Here is a 20324-nt window from a genome sequence, read left to right on the forward strand (position 1 = left end):
GGCTAGCGGCTTCTCATTTGTATTGAGGTGAACCCCGGCTCTCTCTCACGATGCATAACAATCATTGTTTCCATGCACCTGTCGACGTTGTATTGCACACCGTGACGCTTACCCTGTGTATGGCGTACTCCGTATCCTGCTGCTTCTCTCACACGACCCCCTGTGCCTGTCAATCTTTTTTTTAAGTCTTATCGTGCTTTGGTCTTCTCTTCGTACTTCGTCCTGCGGACATCCTCTTCTTCGCGCTCTCTTCCTAGCACTTCTCTTTATTATCCCGACTGGTATCGGACTCCGTGCTGTTTACGTATGACAATCCGAAACGCACTCGTCTTTCTTTTCGTGCTTATGCCATTCGTTTCTTGAACTCCCTTATGTTCTCTTTATCCAGCAGAACGGTCCATCATACCCAGATGGAAAGCAGAAACGTTCGCTAACGCAGGTCTGTTCGGCTTTTCTCCCTCTTCACTCCTTTGTAATCTGTGTCTTCCATTCTTCCTTTCACTCTCTGCCTCTTTCTTCCCTCTTCTTCTTTTTACTCCTGTATCCACATACCGCTCTATTCGACGACACTGCGTGTTTGTTCTTACTCTCTGCGACCACCGGCCCCAAAGGCAAGCGGAGAGTCCGCCGGTATCAAACGACGACAACGAAAGCCATATACAGTTCTTACAACTACGCAATCTGTCTCTTCGTGCGAGACACATCGCACGCCAGAAATAGTCGCCGCCGGACGGACTCGACACGACTCGATCAAACTTTTAATATACGTTTTTATACAACCGGTTGTCAACAGACCGATACAAACACAAGCAGCAGCCATGCTCTGGAAGCCAATTGTCGTGGCGTCGGTGCTGGCCAGACAGGCCCACGCCGGTTTTCGGGGAGTCGTCGCTGGTGAGGCCCTGGCCGGACGCACGACGCATGATTGGGAACGAAGGATGGCCGCTGCACTTGCTGAAGAGGCAAACTATGTACCGCGCGTTGTGGTCAAGCGCGCTGAGACAAATGCCACGGCGGGCACGACGATGACGACGACGACGGCCGGCACTGGTGTCGTCCTAAACGCCGACGGCACGATCAACATGACGGCATGGGACAACACCGCCACTGCCGCCTGCAACGCGGCACTCACCAAGCTCCCCGAATCGTCTAACCCGTCGGGCACTTGCATTTGCTACAATCTTCCCGCACTGGACAACACCACTGGCACCTTCGAAGCCGATCTGCGGCTGTTCCAGCTGTCGACCCCTTCGGGCGAGTTCGAGGGCATCCCGCCAGAAAACATCCAGGTCGGCCTCAGCTACGCCAGTGCTTCGGTGTCACCTGTGTCGGTGGCGTCTGCGTCGAAGCTGGTCGTAGGACGTGCCGACACGTCGGCCAACGGCAGCCTGCGTCTTTTGCAGCAGTACCTCTTTGTCGGCCAGATCAAAAAGGACACAATGACGCCCAACATGAACACGTAAGTGAACTTGTCGAAAATAGGTTTGTAGTTTGTTTTGCCTTGCGAGTACTAACTCTGAACAGGGCTCAGCTTGAGGCTCTCGTCATGCCTGTCTTGACACTCACCGGCACCAACAGCAACGGCAAGACAGTGTCCACCAACGTGTCGTCCAACGAAGCTGCCTTTGTGGCCGGCGTGTTCAGCTCGACCGTGGTCATGTCCACCACTGCGATTGCCCAGGCAGCCGTTAACGAGTTGCTCAATGGCCTTCATAACGGCACGGTCGCCTTTGTGCTGCCGGGTGTCCAAATTATTACATTTCCCATCGGCCTCGTCATCATCAGCGTTTGGCTCTCCGTTGCCCTTGCATTCATCGGCTTCGGCATGGCCGAGCGCATCTCCTACCGCGAAACATATAAGCGGCGCACCGTCATGTCGACCAAGCCCTCGACGAGCAGAATATAGACGACCCCGGAAGCCATTTTTTCACGAACAAACAGGGGGGAAACTGAAGGAACCTCCAAACCAATTACAAATGGTATATACCACACATTGTGCGAGCGATCCGTTTTTTTATTTGCTTTTTTTCTCTCACGGAGGAGGTGCAGTATCCGACAAAAGGGTAGCAAAACCTGCAAGATGAGCACTGTCACGGGCATGTGCTATGAAATCAACGGCCGATGGTGGTGCAATTGGCTCTCCTCTTGCTGTTCAGAAACAGTTTTGTCCGCCATAGGAGCCCAGGGCCTTTATCTCCCTCACTTGTCTTCCTTGCTGATTCAAGTTCTTTTTGTTGCGCTCCTCATTGAACTTCCACCCGCTCTCTACTTAGAATATATATTTCTCTTCTTCTGTCTATACATTAGGCGGCGATTGATTCCCGTCCACACCCTTCCTCTTCTGGCGTTTTTCTACTGTCTTTGCAAGCGTCTTCAATTCTTCGTACATTGTACATATAACTTAAATTCAAAGACTGTCATCTTTTAGAGAGAACAAAAACTGGTCATTAGTAGCTGCCACTGGTGATGGCCGAAATTGAGACCTGTTTAAAACCTAAAATAAAAACTTGCGAGTTTTACAAATGAGCGGCCTTCAATGGGCCCTGAAGCTGTTTCTCGTATAGAGCTCGTTGCTATTCGTTTTTATCAACGCAGCCAGTCAAGGCCATTGCCAACACAGCCAATCTTTTGGTCTGAAACTGCTCAAGAAACAGTTTCTACTTTCACGCCCGCCAACGCCATTCATGCGGCTTTCCAAGGTCTACTTCAAAGGCATGCCAAACAGAATGCCCGGGCTTTGTTATTGCACCTTTTCTTTTTTCCAACTGTAGAGCCGCATAAAGACACAACGTGAAAACCCTTGAGCTACCAGACATGGCGAGCCTTTGCTTGCCGTCCCTCGTACCATCCGGCCCCTGATTGGTTATGTGCTGCTGCCGGAAACTCGAGATGTTCGAGATCGAGCCTGGCCCCATTATTTTTTCATCACCCTTGACAGCTCTATTTTTACGTTTTCAGAGGGGGATGCACTACCAACAACAAACCTGTTGTCATTTTACATAAGCTGTATCTTTCAGATGAAAATGTTCACTTTGGCCGGATGGAATAAATCGAAATAAAAGGTCTCAAAAAAACAGAAATTTTGACACCCTGAATAGATGTTGTGTTCTCAGAGAAACGTTGAAAATAAAGAGACAAAAAACAATCTCAATGAGAATGAAACTTTCGGTACTGCATTTCAACCCCACCCTGGGCCTCTTTGCGAATAAGCCCTTCAAGGATTCCGCATAAACAGGAGTAACCAGGCCTGCCGACCAAGCTCGGCCTCGATCACTCGATGGTCCCCTCCCCGTGTATAAGTTCCTCTCACAAAAGCACACCCTAATACTGGAAAGCTTTAACCCATCTGGCTTTCATTACAGTTCAGGTTACCCTGATCTACTCGTTGGCTATATCAATAACCATGTTGTATGAACTCTATTTATTCTGTAACTTTGGATTTGTTTCTTCTCCCCCGTCTCGCCCTTCCTTTATATATTCTACAACAAACTAGACAGCTCAGTTTGTCGCACATATTTTGGAGATAGTACATTTTGGCATTATTCCGGAGAACGCATTCTGAAATGCACCTTCCCCAAAAGACGCACTCGTATTTCCCACTTTATTTATTTTAACAAAGAGGGAAAGAACCCCCCTTCTTTCCCAAGATGGTCGACGTCTCCCAGCTCGTCTCGCAGATGCACGAGACGCTATCGAGCATCCACAGCACCATCTCGTCTCTCTCTGCGCTTGACCACCAATCACGCCTTGACGAACTCGAGCAGAGTCGTGCAGCTGCTCTTGAAGCTTTGCAATCTAGCTTTCTCCTTGAATCGGATGATCTTGCTCGCAAACGCAAAGCCCAACGCGATGCTTTGGCTGAGCAGCGACGCCGCGAAGATGAAGAGCGCGAGGCTCGACGCCGCCAAGAGGACGAAGCGCTTCTCGCACAAGTTGCCGACGAAGACCGTGACCGACATGGAAAGCTGGACGTAGACGCGCGTGAGGTTGAAGAGTCGACGGAGACAATGATGGGACGTGTCGAAGAGGAGGCCAAGCAGGTGCTCGACGAGGGCAAAGCGAAGCTGGTAGCATTGGAAGAAAGACGGAAGGTAGGAGAAAGTCCTCAACCAGCCCCAAAAAGAAGAAAACAGACGACAAGTACTAACCTCTCGCAGGAACTCAACCGCTTAATTGATGAGCAGCTCGAGCTTCCGCTACCATCTGCACCATCACGCCGCAAGTCGCGAGAACGGTCGCTTCCTGAAATAGTGGCCCCCAGCAGTAGGTCTCTCCCCACAAATACCCGTTTGGCGGGCCATATCAATAACAACCTTGCTCTACGATGTATAAAAGGCGCCTAACCTGGATGTGAACCATTGTGTTGTTTTCTTGTTCAGACCCAGTGGACACCTTTGACAACCGCGATGACCACGGTGATGGTGACCGACATGGCCTTCCAACGGCGACGCCCACCACGACCGAGGCTATCACAGCGAAGAAACTGGTGCAAGAAACCAACGTCGTCCAACAAGGTTCCGAACTGGTCTCTTCTACTGTCCAGACGGAGTCCATCTCCGAGAACGAAACACCGTTCTATGAGAATCAAAATTACACTCCCAATGCGACACCATACATTATACCGGGAGAATTTCCATCCTCCGCACTCCAGTCACCCGTCGGTGACAATATAGCCATCAGCACTGTTGAAAAAGTCCTCACGGAACTACAACAAACCACAAAAGATGTTGTCTCGGAGGAAAAGGTCGAATCAGTTGTCTCACTGATAGCACCAACCGAGGACGTTCCCGAGCAGCGGCTTGAAAATTACGATCAGCAATCAGAACAACAACAAGAGCACTCACTTAGCGAAAGCAACGAAACTCGACATGAGGGACCACCGGTTTCCATCACTGCAGAGAGCATAGGAGATAGTGAGCAATCATCTCAGATCGAGACCGAGGAACAGCCCGCGGTTGGTGATGCCACAGAAGTGCAGGGCGCCGAAAACACCCTTAGCGACCACAACCTAGAAACAGATAACGTACACCTCGAAGAAAATACAAGTAACGACGATGGACACAGAGATGGCGATGCCACACGTTTAATCCAGTCCCACGAAAGCATCCAACAAGGAGAAGTACGGAACGTTGATGGGACGGAGTCACCTGTATCTGCTGCCGTGCATTCCAACATCCCAAGCATTTCTATTCACACAGCAGACATGACCGAGGAGTCTCTTCGTGAGGTCTCTGACGTTGGGAAAGATGAGGACAAAGAAATCGCCGACAAATCACCTGTCGAAAGGGAGCCTGGAAAAGAAGGTGCACAGGCGTCTCGTATTGAACTTGTTCAAGAACCAAAGGAAAAGCATGGGAACGCGCACTTCGATCTTCCGAACATCGTCCCATCTGCATCTTCAGATGCCCAAAGTCCAGATGAGGAACCTATCCACCAAGGCGCCGTTGAAGCCTCGGAAACCCAGATCTTCGTTGAGTCGGCTTCTTTTACTCCTGGCGAATTAGAAGCATCGTCAGCCAACGATATGTCGGGTGAGAGGCCTTTGGACCATAATCCAGATAAGAGTGTACACGAAGAGAGAGTTCCAGAAATTCCCTATGATATTGCGCACGAATTTCTCCAAGGCGAAGCCGTCCATTCCAAATTTTCGCATCCAGAAGGCACCACAGAGGAATTTACCACTGGGCAAGAAATTGAAGACCAAAACACCCCTTCATTGGTGAATACTGAACAAAGTATCAATGTTGACTCTCCAACCTCTCCTCATGGTGTTGTCTCGGAAATGCTACCGGTTTCCAAAGATGCCGTTTTAGAGTCACAAGAACAGGCTGAGCCAGAACCCCTATTGCCATCTGTCCTCAGCCCAACAGGAAAGCCTAACATAGGCCCACCAAATGACCAACAACAAGATCTTGCGGTTTTCATACAGGACGCAGCCGCCCGCGAGATCATTGATGATGAGATCGTACACAATGATGCTATCGACAGCGAGACTATCGAACAGGATCCGGAGCCAACTTCAGAAGCAACCGAGCAGAAAGAGGTTCAAGAAGAGGCGCAGAAGGATATGGCAAATGACGCCGTTGCTTTAAATGATGTGTCTCTACCTGACAATACGATTGCTTCTGCGTGGCACTCCCAGGAGCGATACGTCTCTCAAGATGTGTACGCTGACCCACACGCAGCAGCTCAAGAGTATGTCGACTACGGAAGAAACTACTATGCATCGGCTCAGAAAAGCCTCGATCCGTCTCCCGTCCTCCAAGAGGTCCACGAGACTCCTGATGCTGTCGAAGATCCTGTCGTCAGCGAAATCACGGTCTTCGTTGGAGATGAGGATATGCACACTGGCCACAGTACCCTGAGTCTCCACAAAGAGCTTGAGGAGCTTCACGGAGAAGAACATGACCAAGGTATGGAAGAGGAAACCGGAATACCGTCCTCTCCCAACACATTCCATGAAGTAGATAAGGACATTGTCCCGGAGGCAGAAAATGCAGCAACGATGCACGGCCAAGATGACCTCTTTGACGATGACAGCGAAGAGTCGGCTGGATCTATAGACTCTTCCGACTCAGCAAACCCAGAAGAGTTAGTGGGCCAAGATCAGGATACCAGCCAAGAGTATGAGCTTGTGCATGAATCCTTGCCACATCAAGGACATGACAACAGGCTTTTCAAACAACTCGATGAGGAACCGTATGAGGTTTCCCAGGACACCGAAGTACTCCAGACGCCAACTACGATTGTTGGCGACTCCCACAGTGTTAACACGGTGACTTCTCCGGAATATGAGCGCCCCGTCACACCAGACGCTTCTACGCCGCGGGCATCTTATTTCAAGGGACTTGCCAATAGCCGTCATGCACCCAAACAACAACAACAACAACAATATGAACCTGTAACACCTCCTCGTCAGACAGCCGTGCACAACGACAAGGGATTTGATGGCATTGATTTTTTGCCCCGTGATGTCACACATGTTCCGTGGCAAAAGCGTGACGGCAGCATCGACGTCACTCCTGGTTCGGTTCGCAGTCAAGCAACACTATCAACATCTGCTTCTTCATCCTTCGGCACCCCATCACCGTGGTCTGCTGGAACTGTGACGACAATGACGCCTGGAACAAGCGCCATCATTAGTGGAAATTCGGTTCCTCAGGACGATCCGTTTATCCGCGCCAGCTGGTCCAGCTCGCCAGAAGGTGGTCATGGCAGTGGCTATAGTCAAGGTGACGACCATGATATCATTCCAAGCCGCGGAAAGTCCATTGGTCAGCTCAATTACAGCTACAACGGTCAAACTGTCAACGACCCCGAGATGAAGGATCTCGTTCTAGCTGTCAGTCAAACGCCGCAATCAAACAACAGCCGGCCAAGCTCGGTCGTCGCGACGTCGTCACCTACTAGTCTTTTCCAGCGCATGAGAAACATTTTTGAGCCGCCACAAAATGGTACCGCACAAGGCACACCAGTTAAGCCAACAACACCAGCAGCCAGCTCAAGTGATGCGTTTCCGGCCATAGGTAATGCAACCAACCGGCCCGTAGACCGAGATTTCCGTCGCGGCACCCAGGCGACGGATAGCCGCCAACTGGCTGATGACGCGGGCGTTGACGATCTGGACGCGGACGATTTGTTCAATGAGAAAAGCTCCCTCCTGCAAGCCTCTGCCATTGACATGCCGTTGCATTGACCACGCTCGGGTCAATTGGAGAAGTCAGAGGCCCCGGTGCAAACCAAAATTATGCGGATTGTCCAGGAAGTAAGCATCGATGAAGATGCTGCCTTTGTTGACGATTGTGAAAGAGCCGGCAATAGTACAGGTAAGAGGGCAAAGAGTCCTTTCCATCTCGCGTGGTACCGCGCCGAGGGCTGGCGTCTTCAGCTCCGGATGAGCGGTGACATTGTTGAGTCCTGCCGCTGGACCTGGCGTGTTGATGACCAATTGCTGATGCGAGCCGGAGAAGAGGCAGGAGAGACAGGTGGTGAAAGGGGCGGTATCAGTAGAGGGGGACGTGTCAACCGCGTCCCCCAGATCGTCGCCACAGTACCATCAGCTATGCGTCGGCAAGCAGCCACGAGAACAACTCAGATGGCCAGGACGGAAGTGGGAAGAGCGGACACATCAAAACCGCTACCGCCACTTCCAAGACCTCGTTGGCGTCCGCCGGGACGGGTCGTTCATTGGGAGGATTTGGGTTTCGGCCGTACGGGGAGAGGTCGACGTCAAAGGAGCAGATCACCACCATCGACGAACGCAGACCCAGTCGGGCCACAGCTGCGGCGCTCCAAGAACATGACGAGTAGGCCATTAAAATAGATGGGTGCTAGATAGTCGTTTAATAATATAAGTTTTAAGGCGTTGTATCGTTATTTTTTTTTTTTTTTTTTTTTTTTTTTCTTGCTTTAAAAAAATGACATTTTATTTCTTGCTTTTTTCTCAGAAAGGAAAAAAAAAAACCCCCAAAAAAACAAGCACCAAAGTCAAATTAATATTATTTGACTCGCTCTTCCAACGGAAAACATTCAATAAGACTGGCCTTCATAAACTTTTTCTCTTCTTTTACCCCGTTCCCGTCCCCTTATAAGGTTTGGCATAAAACAGCGCATCACAGCTTTTGTCGCTTATTCCCCATTCACTAAACAAACGTATTTAACCGGAAGGAAGGCCATTGGCTGTTCTGCCACTAATTCCCACCACCGCGTATTGTCTCCAAAGCTACTGACTGCTATTCCGCCCTCTATCCAGTGTATCGGTAGCCCGGTCCTGGAAGCCTCTGGATGCTCCGTCTTTCCCACAACACAATGGGACTCCAAGCCGGGTAAATTGTAACCTTTGTGACCTTCCGCGACTGGACCTTCCGGTACCGACCAAACTAATGGACTTACAGGCGGGAAGGCGTGGCATTGCATCCGATATCCAGCTCTAGAAGTTGGAGGCGCAACACTGCACTATCGTAAGATGCTATTTATGGTGATGAGGCGTACATTGGTTCCAGCATCGGGTGCATAACACCTGGGACTCGTGGAATAGCCAGTTTAGATACAATAAACCGCGAGAGATCTCCGTGTTTACGTCGCTCAGAATTGACTGTCCGGAACTCCCCTTGTCGACATACGTTGTCAATCACATCACCATTTCCTTACATCCAACGACATCAGCATCATGAAGCTTATCCCCTCCGTTCTCGGAGCATTGGTCGGCGTTCACACCGCCCTGGCCGGCCCAGCTCTCGGCACTACCGTTTACGACGACCTCTTGTCACCCGTTGCGCCCCTGAGTCATGCAACGGAGAGCCTTGTCCAGATCACCGACTTTGGCCCGAACCTGTCCAACACCGAGATGTACATCTACGTGCCCGCCAAGCTGGCAGATAAGCCCGCCATCATTGTCGCCATCCATTACTGCACCGGCACGGCGCAGGCCTACTACAAAAACTCGCCTTATGCGCAACTCGCAGACCAAAAGGGTTTCATCGTGATCTTCCCATCATCGCCATACAACGGCACATGCTGGGACGTTAGCTCGCCCTCCGCACTCATACACAACGGCGGCGGTGACAGCAATTCGATTGCCAACATGGTGACGTACACATTGGACAAATACAAAGCGGACCCGGCCAAGGTGTTTGTCACCGGAACGTCGTCGGGCGCCATGATGACGGTACGTCTCATTTGAACCTCGTTTTTGCATCGTTTGCCGCCGCATCTAACAACTCCTAGAACGTCATGGCTGCTGCGTACCCCGAAATGTTCGCTGCCGGCATCGTCTACTCTGGCGTACCAGCTGGTTGCTTCTACAGCCAAGCTGGCGGCGTCGACGCCTGGAATAGCTCGTGCGCCAATGGCGAGATCAACAGCACACCGGCCATCTGGGCAGGCATCGTCGACGCCATGGACCCGGATTTCTCGGCCAAACATCCGACGAGCGCCGAGGCCATTACGGCCCGTCCCAAGATGCAAATCTATCACGGGAGCGCCGACGACATTCTGTTCCCGCCCAATTACAACGAGACCATCAAAGAGTGGTGTGGCGTCTTCGGCTTCGATCCAAATGCGCCCGACACCACTCAGATTGACGTGCCTCAGGCCGGATACACAACGTACACATGGGGAGCTGGCAAGCTGGTCGGTGTGTATGCACAGGGTGTCGGCCACACGGTGCCTATTCGAGGCGCGGATGACATGACATACTTCGGACTGTAGTGCACAAAGGTTGGCAAAAGGTGTAAACTGAATGGGGCTGTTCAAAACGTATCAATAAAAGAGCAAATAACTTTAAGATGTCGACGAGATCTTGGTTGGTTCAGCAATGATCGACCGACACTCGATTGCCGGTCGTCAGAAGCGGAAAACCAATCAAGCCGAGCGCCCAGTGCGCAAGTGCAATAAAAGAGGAATTAAAACCCGCGTGTGAAAATAAAACGAAAATCGACAGGGTGTGGTTTGACCGTCGAAATTGCAGGGCGGACGGCGCGGATGAACGACTATTAGTCAAAGACGTGAGATGAGCGGGTGTGGGACCGAGGCGCGTGCAAACAAGGGGCCGAAACGGTGAGGAATGGGCACGTTGTGTGTCGTAGAAAGAAAAATAAATACGGGAAGTAATTGCGTCGTAAACAAAAAGGGAATCCTGTGGTCCGCACGTGACAATGCCACGTTTTCGCAATACCGTCGTTTCAGCTTACTCATCTGTTGCCCTGACGACGCATCCACCCCTACAACACACAAAACGGTGGTAAACAACACAGGTTCGCTTCCCTCCACTTTGTGGCGCCCGCCGGTCGCTACCAAAGTAACTTGGCAGCATGATGAACCCGCCCACAGCCTGCTGATATCACTCACGCCCAGTCACATACTATTCGCTTTCCTTCCCATTAAAACCGAATACTATTGTGTCCACCCACACGTTTGCGACATTGCATTTCTCTCAAACGGTACGAGCGATCATCTTCTTTCATTCTCCACGTTCATCAACACGACCTCTTCCTTTGATTCTCCTCCTGCTTTCCTTTGTTTTGTACTTGACCGTACGTTTTCTTCCTCATCTCACGTCCTCCGTGCCAACTCGCTTCTGCCTGTCATCCTGAGATGCTCTGCTTCTGCAGGGCCTGCCGTCCCCGGCTTGATTGACAACCCCTCGATCGCCCTTTCCAAATTTGACTACGAAGCATCTTTCTCCATCAACGACTTTCCCCAGCTCAAAGCTGCGACGAGACAACCTCGACACCACTGGGGACACTACTTGGAACCCCCGTCCGATCGCCGCCAGATTGACATTATCGTCACCGAACACAACTGTGCAGCCCATCATGGACGCAAGCTACCTGTCCCAGCAGGTCAACGGCATTATCGACCAGCTCCACGGCCTCTTTGACGAGATTGGTGTATCGAATCATGAGCGGGAAACCCGCGAAGAGGAGGTGCGTTGTTGACTTCAAAATTGTACCTAATAATAGTGCTCACACAAGGAACGGTACTGACCTCCCAGCTCTTCAATGCTCTCTCCGAAGCCCTCCACAACCAGGTCCGCCTGGTGACCACCGAGAAGAAGAATATGGTTGAAGAAGCCCAGCGCACCATCAGCGCCATCCGCCAGATGGAAACATCCCTCGACGACTCCCGCTCTCGACGCGACTACGATGCCGACGAAGACATGCAGGTTACTTACCCACTGACCCGCTGTCTCCAGGTGCTCAAAGAAAAGCATCTCCAGATTAGCAAGATTCACCGCGAACGATTCGAACAAGTGCGGAGTATGTAGACTTCTTGCCCTGGCTGTGGAAGAGGAATTGACGCACAGGAGCACTAACAATTACAGAACTTGTCGAGGCTCTCGAGTCGTACTCATCGCACTTGGAGAGCTCGTTTGTGCGCATTGCCCTCCCTCCTACAGGACCTAACCAGTCCATCCCCATCAACTTTGACCTGTCACCGACGTACGTCGACAAGCTGGACGCCGAGTTCACGCGTGTTTACGAGGAATACACCCGCCGTGTGGCGACCGTCAAGGCTCTTTCCGAAAACATTATCCAGCTGTGGGCGGAACTTGGCACCCCACAAGCCCAGACCGACGCCGCCATCGTGAAGCACTATCGCGACTCGCCCGAGCAACTAGGTCTGCACGAGAATGATATTGCTCGCCTCCGCAGTCGACGTGATAAGCTGTCCGACGAAAAGAAGGCACGGGAGAAGCGCCTCAAAGACCTCAAGGCGGCGGTCGAAGATCTCTGGGACAAGCTCGGCGTCGAGGAGCACGAGAAGAAAGCGTTCCTGAACGGGAACCGCGGTTGTGGTATTCGCCAGATCAACGAGTTTGAAGACGAGCTGGCACGCCTCAATGAGCTCAAGCGCCAGAACCTGCCGACGTTTGTTGAAGATGCCCGCTGTCGTCTCCAGGAGCTGTGGGATGTACTGTATCTCTCAGAAGACGAGATGCTTGAGTTCACGCCTGCCTTTTCTGATGTCTACAGCGATGCTCTTCTCGAAGCGCACGAGCGCGAGATTGCGCGTCTCGAGGCCCTCAGAGAGCAGCGCGCCCCCACACTCGCCATGGTCGACCGCCACCAGACCTTGGTCAAGGAACGCGACGACTTGGCCGCGTCAAGTCAGGACGCTTCGCGCCTGATGATGCGTGGCCAAAAGGGCGAGAAGCGGGACCCCGGCAAGCTCCTGCGCGAAGAGAAGACCCGCAAGCGCATTGCCAAGGAGCTGCCCAAGGTGACTGCGGAATTGCGAAAGGTACTCGAGGCCTGGGAGGACGAATACGGACGTCCTTTCCTAGTGCACGGTGAGCGCTACCTCGACACAGTCTACGAAGGCTCTGCCCGGCCCTCTGCTGCCTCTTCGGCAGCCTCAGCACCGCGGTCCAAGACACCGGCCAATCCACCAGCGTCAGCCGCTGCATCTGCAGCCAAGAGTACAATAAAACGCGCTCCGGCCTCAGCGGTTGTCCCGGCTAGGAACATCCCGTCCAGAGCTGGTGCAAAGACGCCTGTCGCACCTGGAACAGCCAGCGGCCTGCCGAAGCGCACCGACACTGTGTCGTCCATCGCAACGGCAAATGGTAGAACGAGCCCATCACGCATCCCGGCGGCGACTTCAAAGGTTCGCGCGCCACTGGGTACACTTAAGCATGGAGGCAACTCGCCTGAGCGGCCACGGGCAGTCCCTGCAGCGGATACACGGTGTGCGAATAACGGTGGTGATCTGGTACGGCAAGCACCATCCCTGATGATGGCACCGCCACCAAAGATGCGCGAACTTGTGCGTGTACCCCAGCTTGAGACTCCGGCGAACCCATACCGGGGAACGAATCTGGGATCGAGCGTCAACGTGCGTCACATTGAACCAGAAGATGTTTACGACGAACGTTTTGACGACCGCTACGACGACCGCTACGTAGACCGCAGTCTGAGTAGCCAAGCGCATAGCGTGCGACCACAGTCACAACAATCTTACTCGTCTCAGCAGTACCGTCAACAACAACAGCAACTCCAGCATACCGGTTCAGTGAGGCATATTTCCAACACATCAACGGCCGTGTCTGGGTCTGAGAATTGGGAGACCTACGACGATTACTCGGAACCGGAACCGGATGCTTCAGAAGGCTACTACGCCAAGATGCGAGCGGCGCGCGGCAAGCGTATGACCCCAGAAGCTGGGTTCGGAAATGCTCGTCCTACATCGAGCATGGCGAACAAGCGGATGCGTGGCATTCCACCACCCTCGTCTACACCATATGCTGGCCATGTGATGATGGACGCGGAAGGAAATCGCATTGCGTCCGGTAGCGAATGGACCGACGAGGATGCCTTCTAAGACGGCCAAGACACGTTTCGCTTGTGCCCATTCACATTTTTTTATCCATTAACGACTTTCCGCCTTTCTCTTTTCTCTCGTTGTCTTTCGGATTTGCTTTCCTGCCACTTAACGAAGAACGAAGAAACGGCAACTTCCGTCCATTTTCCGGCCATCGCATTCACGGATTACGAAGAGCACCAGCTTGCGTCTCTCTCTCTCTCTCTTTTCTCTCTTGCTTCTATTCTCTATTGTTTGTCTCCTTATGACGAGACGACCATTTCCACGTGCCATTTTCTGTTCTCCTACTACATTTTTCTGTCTCTTTTTAGTCTCTCTGGCTTCCTTGTATGTCTCTTTTTACTTTTTGGCTCATTTCTTTTGTACGTTATTTTTTTTTTTTTTTGGAGCGGCTGGGATTCGACGTCTCCTGGAAGACGGATTTGGGCGGTTTGGGGTCGGCGGGAAAGCCGCAGATCGGATCTAATTCCGAAAAATTCTCCTAAAAACCATTTTCTACATCTTCTTCCTGCGTTAACAGCGTGACTACTCCTTTCTGGCTACACCTGCGAATCTCTTTCAACTTATCGCCACGTCTTGGTTGCTTTTCTGCGATGCGTTTCTGCTTTTGGTCGACTGAAAGCTACTCCGCTTCTACGATGCACATTGAGAAGTATCTGATATCAAGCCAGAGTTGGGAATAGCTAGAGTGACATAAAGTATCTGTAATCTGCACGGAAGTATGGTGTTGAGAACTATACGACGTAAATACTCTTTACATATGTTTGTGCATGTAAGTCGTAATTACTCTGCATTTGCAGTGTTCCACTGCAGCTTAGCACGGAGACTGCTAAGTGTTGGGGCATTGCGTCACTAGATTAAAACCGTTGCAGAACCAAACCATCCTGTTGTTTGGCACCTTTGGCGACCAATTTTAGTGGAGCACACTCCACCAATTTGCTCTTACTAAACGTGCCAGGCGAACTGACGACAGCTACCCACTAATACGGCTTAGCTTAAGACAAAATAGCGATCCTTGGGACCGTTTCGAGTGCAGCTGCCATTTGCCTCGACAGGAGTAATTGCCCCATATTAATTTCGACGACCACCACCGTATCACCTTCATACTCGCGTTCATTGTGCAAAGGGACACTTCGCCGGTCCTTAACACTGTCCTGCAAGGCCTGCATTCGCAAAACGCACGGAGAACGGCTTCGACTACTAACAAAACAGCGACACACGCTGTCGATAGGTCGCTCCCTCAAGAAACCGTCGCATCCTATTCGTCCAGTCAGCGTCGACTTCAAGACCACGCGACTCTTCCGGCTGCACGCCTCTCGTTTTCCCCCGACCACCTCTTTTCGCATTTGCGGACATAGAACATGCCATCGACACCCCTTCCGTCCCTACTTTGAACTCGACGACCTACATGTGCCACCCATCGAGCTTCCTGAGCGAGCCGGCGGCTTAGGTGCAGCCGATGTTACATTGCTTGTCGGGGTGAGCCTTCGTTTTATCTTCTTTGAAAGCTGCCTTTTCATCATGAGCGGCACGGCTGGGTCCAACGGAGCGTCTGATACTGCCGCTGCCACGGCGGCAGCCCTTCGCGGTGCCTCGCTTGCGTTTGGGCGGCAAAAGAAGGCGGAAGACAACTCTCGACAGCATCTTCAGTCACAACAGCACCTCCCTCTTCCTAAACAACAACAACGGCGACAACCCTCCGTCTCGCCCTCCCGCGATAGCACCATATCCAATACCCAAGCCGCTAATGCCCTCCTGGCGGCAACGTCGGCGGCAGCGTCATCACGGGATGCTTCGGTTAGTAGCATTGGAACGCGCTCTGGTGAACGGGCTGGATCGAGCTTACTGCGGCCGGTGTCGCCGGGCCAGCGGTCGACGGCAGCGAGAAGCAATAGTAGCAGTAGTCGGAGCCGGAGCCGGAGCCGGAGTCGAGGAGCAAACGCATCGAGAGCAGTCACAGTGTCGTCATCAGCACGCGATCTTGTGACGTCAACTTCACCGGGGATCGTACCATCACCGCATCCGGCCGTCAGCCGCACACGAACGGTTGGTGTTAACAACAATACTGCCGGCGGCAGATCGTTGGCAGTGCCCATATCAACTCCCAAACCTCTACGTCAACCACGGTCAACATCCTTTCTTGCCGCGACGCGAGCTGCCAGCCAAGCAGTGAGTCCAGGGATCACACCAAACCATACAGGGCAGCAGGGAGGGCGAGGGAGCAGCGTTGGGACTCTTTCAGCTACGAACACGGGCGGGCCTGGTCCGGTACCAGCACATTTGTCAGCTGCCCTTCTGGCATCAGCAGCGAGCGAAGAAAAGCGACGGGCAGCGGCCGCGACTGCCGCTGCCAATCTTGCGGCCGACGCCTCACGAGTCAACGATGATATGGCCCGCTACGGTATCCGACTTGGACAACGCGAAAATGAGGATTGGGCGGAGGCGGACGAGGAGAACGACCTAGACTCGTCAACCATACCAGCCACATCGGCTCTTGTCTCCATGTTTGAGAAGGGAAGCAGCCGGGGGAAAGAAAAGAAAGAACCGAGACGTGTCAAAGCGGACGACCTCAGTAGCGTCGGTAGCAGCCCTGTACGGCCGCCGAAACTGAAATCGTTTACGCCGCCACGATCGGTGAGTCCTGTAAGACGCGAGGAAGGTCTTCTTGCAAGGACACCCGCAAAGACACCCGCAAAGACACCAACGAAGACACCTACGCTGGCACGGAATCCGGCTACGCCAATAACCGTGGAGCCCACAAAGCCATCTCCACGGCGTCCTGCAAAGCCCCCTACTAAAGCAATCTCTGCGACGACAACAACAACAACAACAACAACAACAACAACAACAACAACAACAACAAATAAAGATCCGGTAGAACAAAAGGAGCTGCTCAAATCCGAGACAAAACCACTTCCAATGCCAGGGCCAAATCCCAAGGCAGATGCTTCATTACAGCCGCAGCAAACAAAACCAATACCGATAACGAAGCCCAAGCCACGGCTGAACGCAGCGCAAGAGACATCATCGCCTTTAGAGAAGGTGGAGAGGTTGGAAAGAGCGTCGCCTGGCACGTCACCTCTAAGAAAGCACCGCCTACCGTTGCGCGAACTGAACGACGACGACGATGTTATGGGACGGCCGAGTCCGCCCAATCCAAGTGTGCGCGACTCGAGCGCGGCGCGAAGTCGGTCGCTGACGAAGGCGTGGGAATCGCCGGCCCGTTCCTCATCTTTTTCTGGCCGTGGACCTCCTCCGCAGGCACCACCACGTCGTGCTGCCACTGGTCTTGTCGCCCAGCACTCTGCTGGATCCGCAACGCCACTTAGAAAGCCGGCAGCGACGGCGTCGTCAGTTGACGGGTTGGCCAGCGCCATCATGGCGGGGTCTCTTGCAGCGGCAAAACACCCGCCCTCGTCGCAGCAGTCTGTGCCATCGTCCATACCCGGGTCACGCTCCCGTACGCCGCCCGCGCCGCCGTCGCTGCGCTCGACGTCGCCCACCAAGCGCACAGGCATGTTGCAGACGTTGCGGCGGGAGCGGTCACACTCGGACGACGACGACTACGACCGCGACGGCAAGACGAGTGGCAACACGCACTACCGGCGCAGCCACTACCACCGCGACGGGCGGCTGCGGCAGGGCAAGCACCATTTGTCGCACGCGACACCGGCCGTGCTGGTGGGGGGCAGCCGACACAAGCACAAGCACCACGAGGGGTCGCGGCGGCGCTGGCGCGAAGCCGTTACTGAGCGGCAGAGGCGGCGGTACGAGGCCGTGTGGGCGTCCAACCGCGGCAACCGGGGCTTGGTCGGGATGGAAAACAACAGCAGCAGCAGCAGCAACAACGTGAACGACGGCGGTACAATTGTTGACGATGCCGCCGACGACGACGAGACGGTGCCCAACGTGGTCGTCCGCGACCTTTGGCGACGCAGCCGGCTGCCGCTGGACGAGCTAGCGGAGGTGTGGGACCTAGTGGACGAGACGGGGACAGGCCGGCTGGGCAAGGCCGGCTTCGTAGTGGGCCTGTGGCTGATCGACCAGCGGCTGCGCGGGCGCAAGATCCCGGCGCGGGTGAGTGAGAGCGTATGGAGCAGTGCGCGGGGGATGCAGGGGCCGACGATGCAGCGGAGGCGGTAGAGGTGAGATGGTGAATATACCATGGCATGTTTTGCCACTCGTTGTCTTTTCGACTTTCTGTTTTCATTTTCACTGGCATCATCGTTGCCATCGTTGCCATCGTTGCCATCGTCGCCATCGTCGCCAGCATCATACCATACCATAGATACCTTGCATGAACTGCATATAGAGGGAGGCCAGGACAGCGGCCAGCCCATTGAGCTTCAATCAAAACAACATCGAACAGCAAGTCATGGCGTGGTAAGATACGACGTACTCGCACGTTGTAAGATGCAGTCTCCAATCCAACAAACGAACGGGTTTCCATATTGGTCGTCATGGGTGGGTCAACTCTCAAATTGCCCACACGCCCCCCTGGCTCACCCCCATCCACAGTAGGACTTTCTGTTCTCGTCTTATTCTTTTTCTAACCGTGCCCATATTGTTGTTGATAGCTCCCTTGCTGGTAATGACTCGTCGTCTCGGCGCCCTGACTTCCTTTCGTAGTCTAGTCGCTGGCGTCGCATGAATCGCGACCATCGGAGACTGCCGCTTTGCAAATTAACAAATTCAAGCGGTTAGCGTGCGTCGACCAACTGGGGTTGCAGTGTGCATATCTTCGTGTGTTTAAAGGCACAGTCGGGACCTGACTACTTTGTATGCTGGTCGTTTCCGAAGCCAACAAAGGAAATCATATGTGGCACAACCGAGCTGCCTCGGCAAGAATTGAAACGCGGTGCATGTTATTAGTGGGAGCTGTTTTTAGTGCATTTCTCCCCTGGGAGAACGGTGGTCGGCCTGCACCGAAATGCGCTGTGGCGGCAAGCTACGGGCCACTTGACGCGGCGTAATGCAGGCGGACCCACACAGGGGCAAGACGGCCTGACGAGGCCTATTACCAATGCCGGGAGCGCGGGCCAGTACAAGCGACCCCAGGAAGGAGGAGCTAAGCTGGGCCAAGAACATAAGGAAGACGAAAAAGAAGCAGCGAATGTAAGGACAAGGGTTCTGCGCATCTGCCGTCCTGCCGCGAGTTGAAATTGGCTGGGCGAAGACCCCGGATTCTATTCTGACCTCTTCTCCCCGTCTATTCTCCCGACTTTCCCTCCTCTTTCTTCCTTACGACCTCTTTTTTGCTTTTTCGTCGTTTTGTGCCTTTAGCTGTTCTTTTTCTTTGGTCTTTGGCGTCTTCGCGCTCGAACTTTTTGGTATTATAGCCTTTTTCATTTTTCGACAACTGACGACGATCTTTGACGATACAACCGTACGCCTGCTCAACCGCACCCAACCGGACATCCCTCGGCAATCCCGACTTCCACCATGTCCGACTCTCCGGCCTCCCGTGCCAAGGCAGTGGCCTCTGCGGCCATCGACCCGGCCAATATCGATGCCTTCATCGTCAAGCTCAACAAGGTCATGCAGACGCCTGGCGGCATTGACGCCGTGCTGGGCGCTGTCTGCTACGGCGCCCGACTCGGCTCCGTCATCCTCAACACTGCCGGCGGCCGCGCCCTCTTCCACGAGCCCGTCCGCCAGCTCGCCGCCGTGCTGCTGGCCCTGCCCACGCGGGCATCTGCCTCGGCTCTCGTGCTGGTCACATCCAGCGGCAACAAGAACACGAACATCACGACGGCCGGCGCCGCCAAGGCCGCCGCGGGCGCCTCGGCGCTTGTCCTCGCGCAGCGCCTGCGCGCACTGGGCACACTTCTGACGGAGGCGCGCATGATGCTGCGCCTGTGGGGTCTGCTGTCCATGTATGTGTGGGCGCGCCAGCTGGTGGGCCAGCTGCTGGCTCGGCGGCGTGTGGCGGCAGCGGCCCAGAAGGAGAAGGCGGCGGCGGCGGCGGCGGCGGCTGCAGAGCCGTCCGATAAGACCAAGGAGGGCGAGGAGAAGGCCGCGGTGGCCGAGAAGGAGGCAGCCGCCAAGGTGGTCCCGCCGACGTCGACGGCCGAGGCCCTTGTCGGCTGGACGCAGCTGCTGTCGTGCATTGTGTACCAGGTGACGGAGAACGCTGCGTACCTGTCGGGCAAGGGCGTGCTGGGCGCGACGCCCGCACAGCAGGGCAAGCTGTACCGCTGGAGCAGCCGGGCCTTCTCTGTCTTTGTGGCCGCCGAGCTGGGCCGCTTGGCCGTGCAGTCCATGCACCAGACGACCGACACGCCCGCCAAGAAGGCCCAGGCCATCGAGCTGCACAAGAACATGGTGCGCTACGCATCGCTGGCGCCCGTCATGGCGCACTGGGGCATGGAGAAGGGCTTCCTGAGCGACGTCTCACTGACCATTCTGGGCTTCATTCCGGCGGCCATCCAGATCCACAAGACGTGGAAGGAGACGTGATGCTGCATTTGGTTGTCTAAGCAGCCTTTTGTCGCGTCTAG

At 53.9% G+C, this 20324-nt stretch overlaps 9 protein-coding genes across 9 annotated transcripts; all 9 read left to right on the forward strand.

The window, feature by feature from the left end:
• Positions 1–818: 818 nt before the first annotated feature.
• On the forward strand, positions 819–1906 carry SPBR_02986 (uncharacterized protein; the record flags this gene model as incomplete). Its single annotated transcript, XM_040761289.1, has 2 exons — positions 819–1459; positions 1525–1906. The coding sequence occupies 2 exons, from the start codon at positions 819–821 to the stop codon at positions 1904–1906; spliced, it is 1023 nt and encodes a 340-aa protein (XP_040620679.1).
• A 1741-nt stretch (positions 1907–3647) lies between these two features.
• On the forward strand, positions 3648–5087 carry SPBR_02786 (uncharacterized protein; the record flags this gene model as incomplete). Its single annotated transcript, XM_040761089.1, has 4 exons — positions 3648–4091; positions 4158–4263; positions 4380–4954; positions 5019–5087. 4 exons carry the CDS (start codon positions 3648–3650, stop codon positions 5085–5087), a joined length of 1194 nt encoding a protein of 397 aa, XP_040620680.1.
• Positions 5088–5782: 695 nt separating this feature from the next.
• On the forward strand, positions 5783–7696 carry SPBR_02550 (uncharacterized protein; the record flags this gene model as incomplete). The annotated part of the gene is made up of 1 exon (XM_040760853.1): positions 5783–7696. One exon carries the CDS (start codon positions 5783–5785, stop codon positions 7694–7696), a length of 1914 nt encoding a protein of 637 aa, XP_040620681.1.
• A 51-nt stretch (positions 7697–7747) lies between these two features.
• On the forward strand, positions 7748–8310 carry SPBR_03284 (uncharacterized protein; the record flags this gene model as incomplete). The annotated part of the gene is made up of 2 exons (XM_040761587.1): positions 7748–7826; positions 8039–8310. The coding sequence occupies 2 exons, from the start codon at positions 7748–7750 to the stop codon at positions 8308–8310; spliced, it is 351 nt and encodes a 116-aa protein (XP_040620682.1).
• Positions 8311–9169: 859 nt separating this feature from the next.
• SPBR_03014 (acetylxylan esterase) lies at positions 9170–10209 on the forward strand (the record flags this gene model as incomplete). The annotated part of the gene is made up of 2 exons (XM_040761317.1): positions 9170–9667; positions 9727–10209. 2 exons carry the CDS (start codon positions 9170–9172, stop codon positions 10207–10209), a joined length of 981 nt encoding a protein of 326 aa, XP_040620683.1.
• A 1106-nt stretch (positions 10210–11315) lies between these two features.
• On the forward strand, positions 11316–13824 carry SPBR_02378 (microtubule associated protein (Ase1); the record flags this gene model as incomplete). The annotated part of the gene is made up of 3 exons (XM_040760681.1): positions 11316–11426; positions 11495–11759; positions 11825–13824. 3 exons carry the CDS (start codon positions 11316–11318, stop codon positions 13822–13824), a joined length of 2376 nt encoding a protein of 791 aa, XP_040620684.1.
• A 1521-nt stretch (positions 13825–15345) lies between these two features.
• Positions 15346–16622, forward strand: SPBR_02872 (uncharacterized protein; the record flags this gene model as incomplete). Its single annotated transcript, XM_040761175.1, has 2 exons — positions 15346–16458; positions 16497–16622. 2 exons carry the CDS (start codon positions 15346–15348, stop codon positions 16620–16622), a joined length of 1239 nt encoding a protein of 412 aa, XP_040620685.1.
• Positions 16623–16743: 121 nt separating this feature from the next.
• Positions 16744–17967, forward strand: SPBR_02901 (uncharacterized protein; the record flags this gene model as incomplete). Its single annotated transcript, XM_040761204.1, has 1 exon — positions 16744–17967. One exon carries the CDS (start codon positions 16744–16746, stop codon positions 17965–17967), a length of 1224 nt encoding a protein of 407 aa, XP_040620686.1.
• A 1299-nt stretch (positions 17968–19266) lies between these two features.
• Positions 19267–20283, forward strand: SPBR_03039 (peroxin 11c; the record flags this gene model as incomplete). Its single annotated transcript, XM_040761342.1, has 1 exon — positions 19267–20283. The coding sequence occupies one exon, from the start codon at positions 19267–19269 to the stop codon at positions 20281–20283; it is 1017 nt and encodes a 338-aa protein (XP_040620687.1).
• Between the last annotated feature and the right edge of the window lie 41 nt (positions 20284–20324).

The sequence above is a fragment of the Sporothrix brasiliensis genome (assembly GCF_000820605.1).
Source record: "Sporothrix brasiliensis 5110 chromosome Unknown Cont17, whole genome shotgun sequence".
Taxonomy (NCBI): domain Eukaryota; kingdom Fungi; phylum Ascomycota; class Sordariomycetes; order Ophiostomatales; family Ophiostomataceae; genus Sporothrix; species Sporothrix brasiliensis.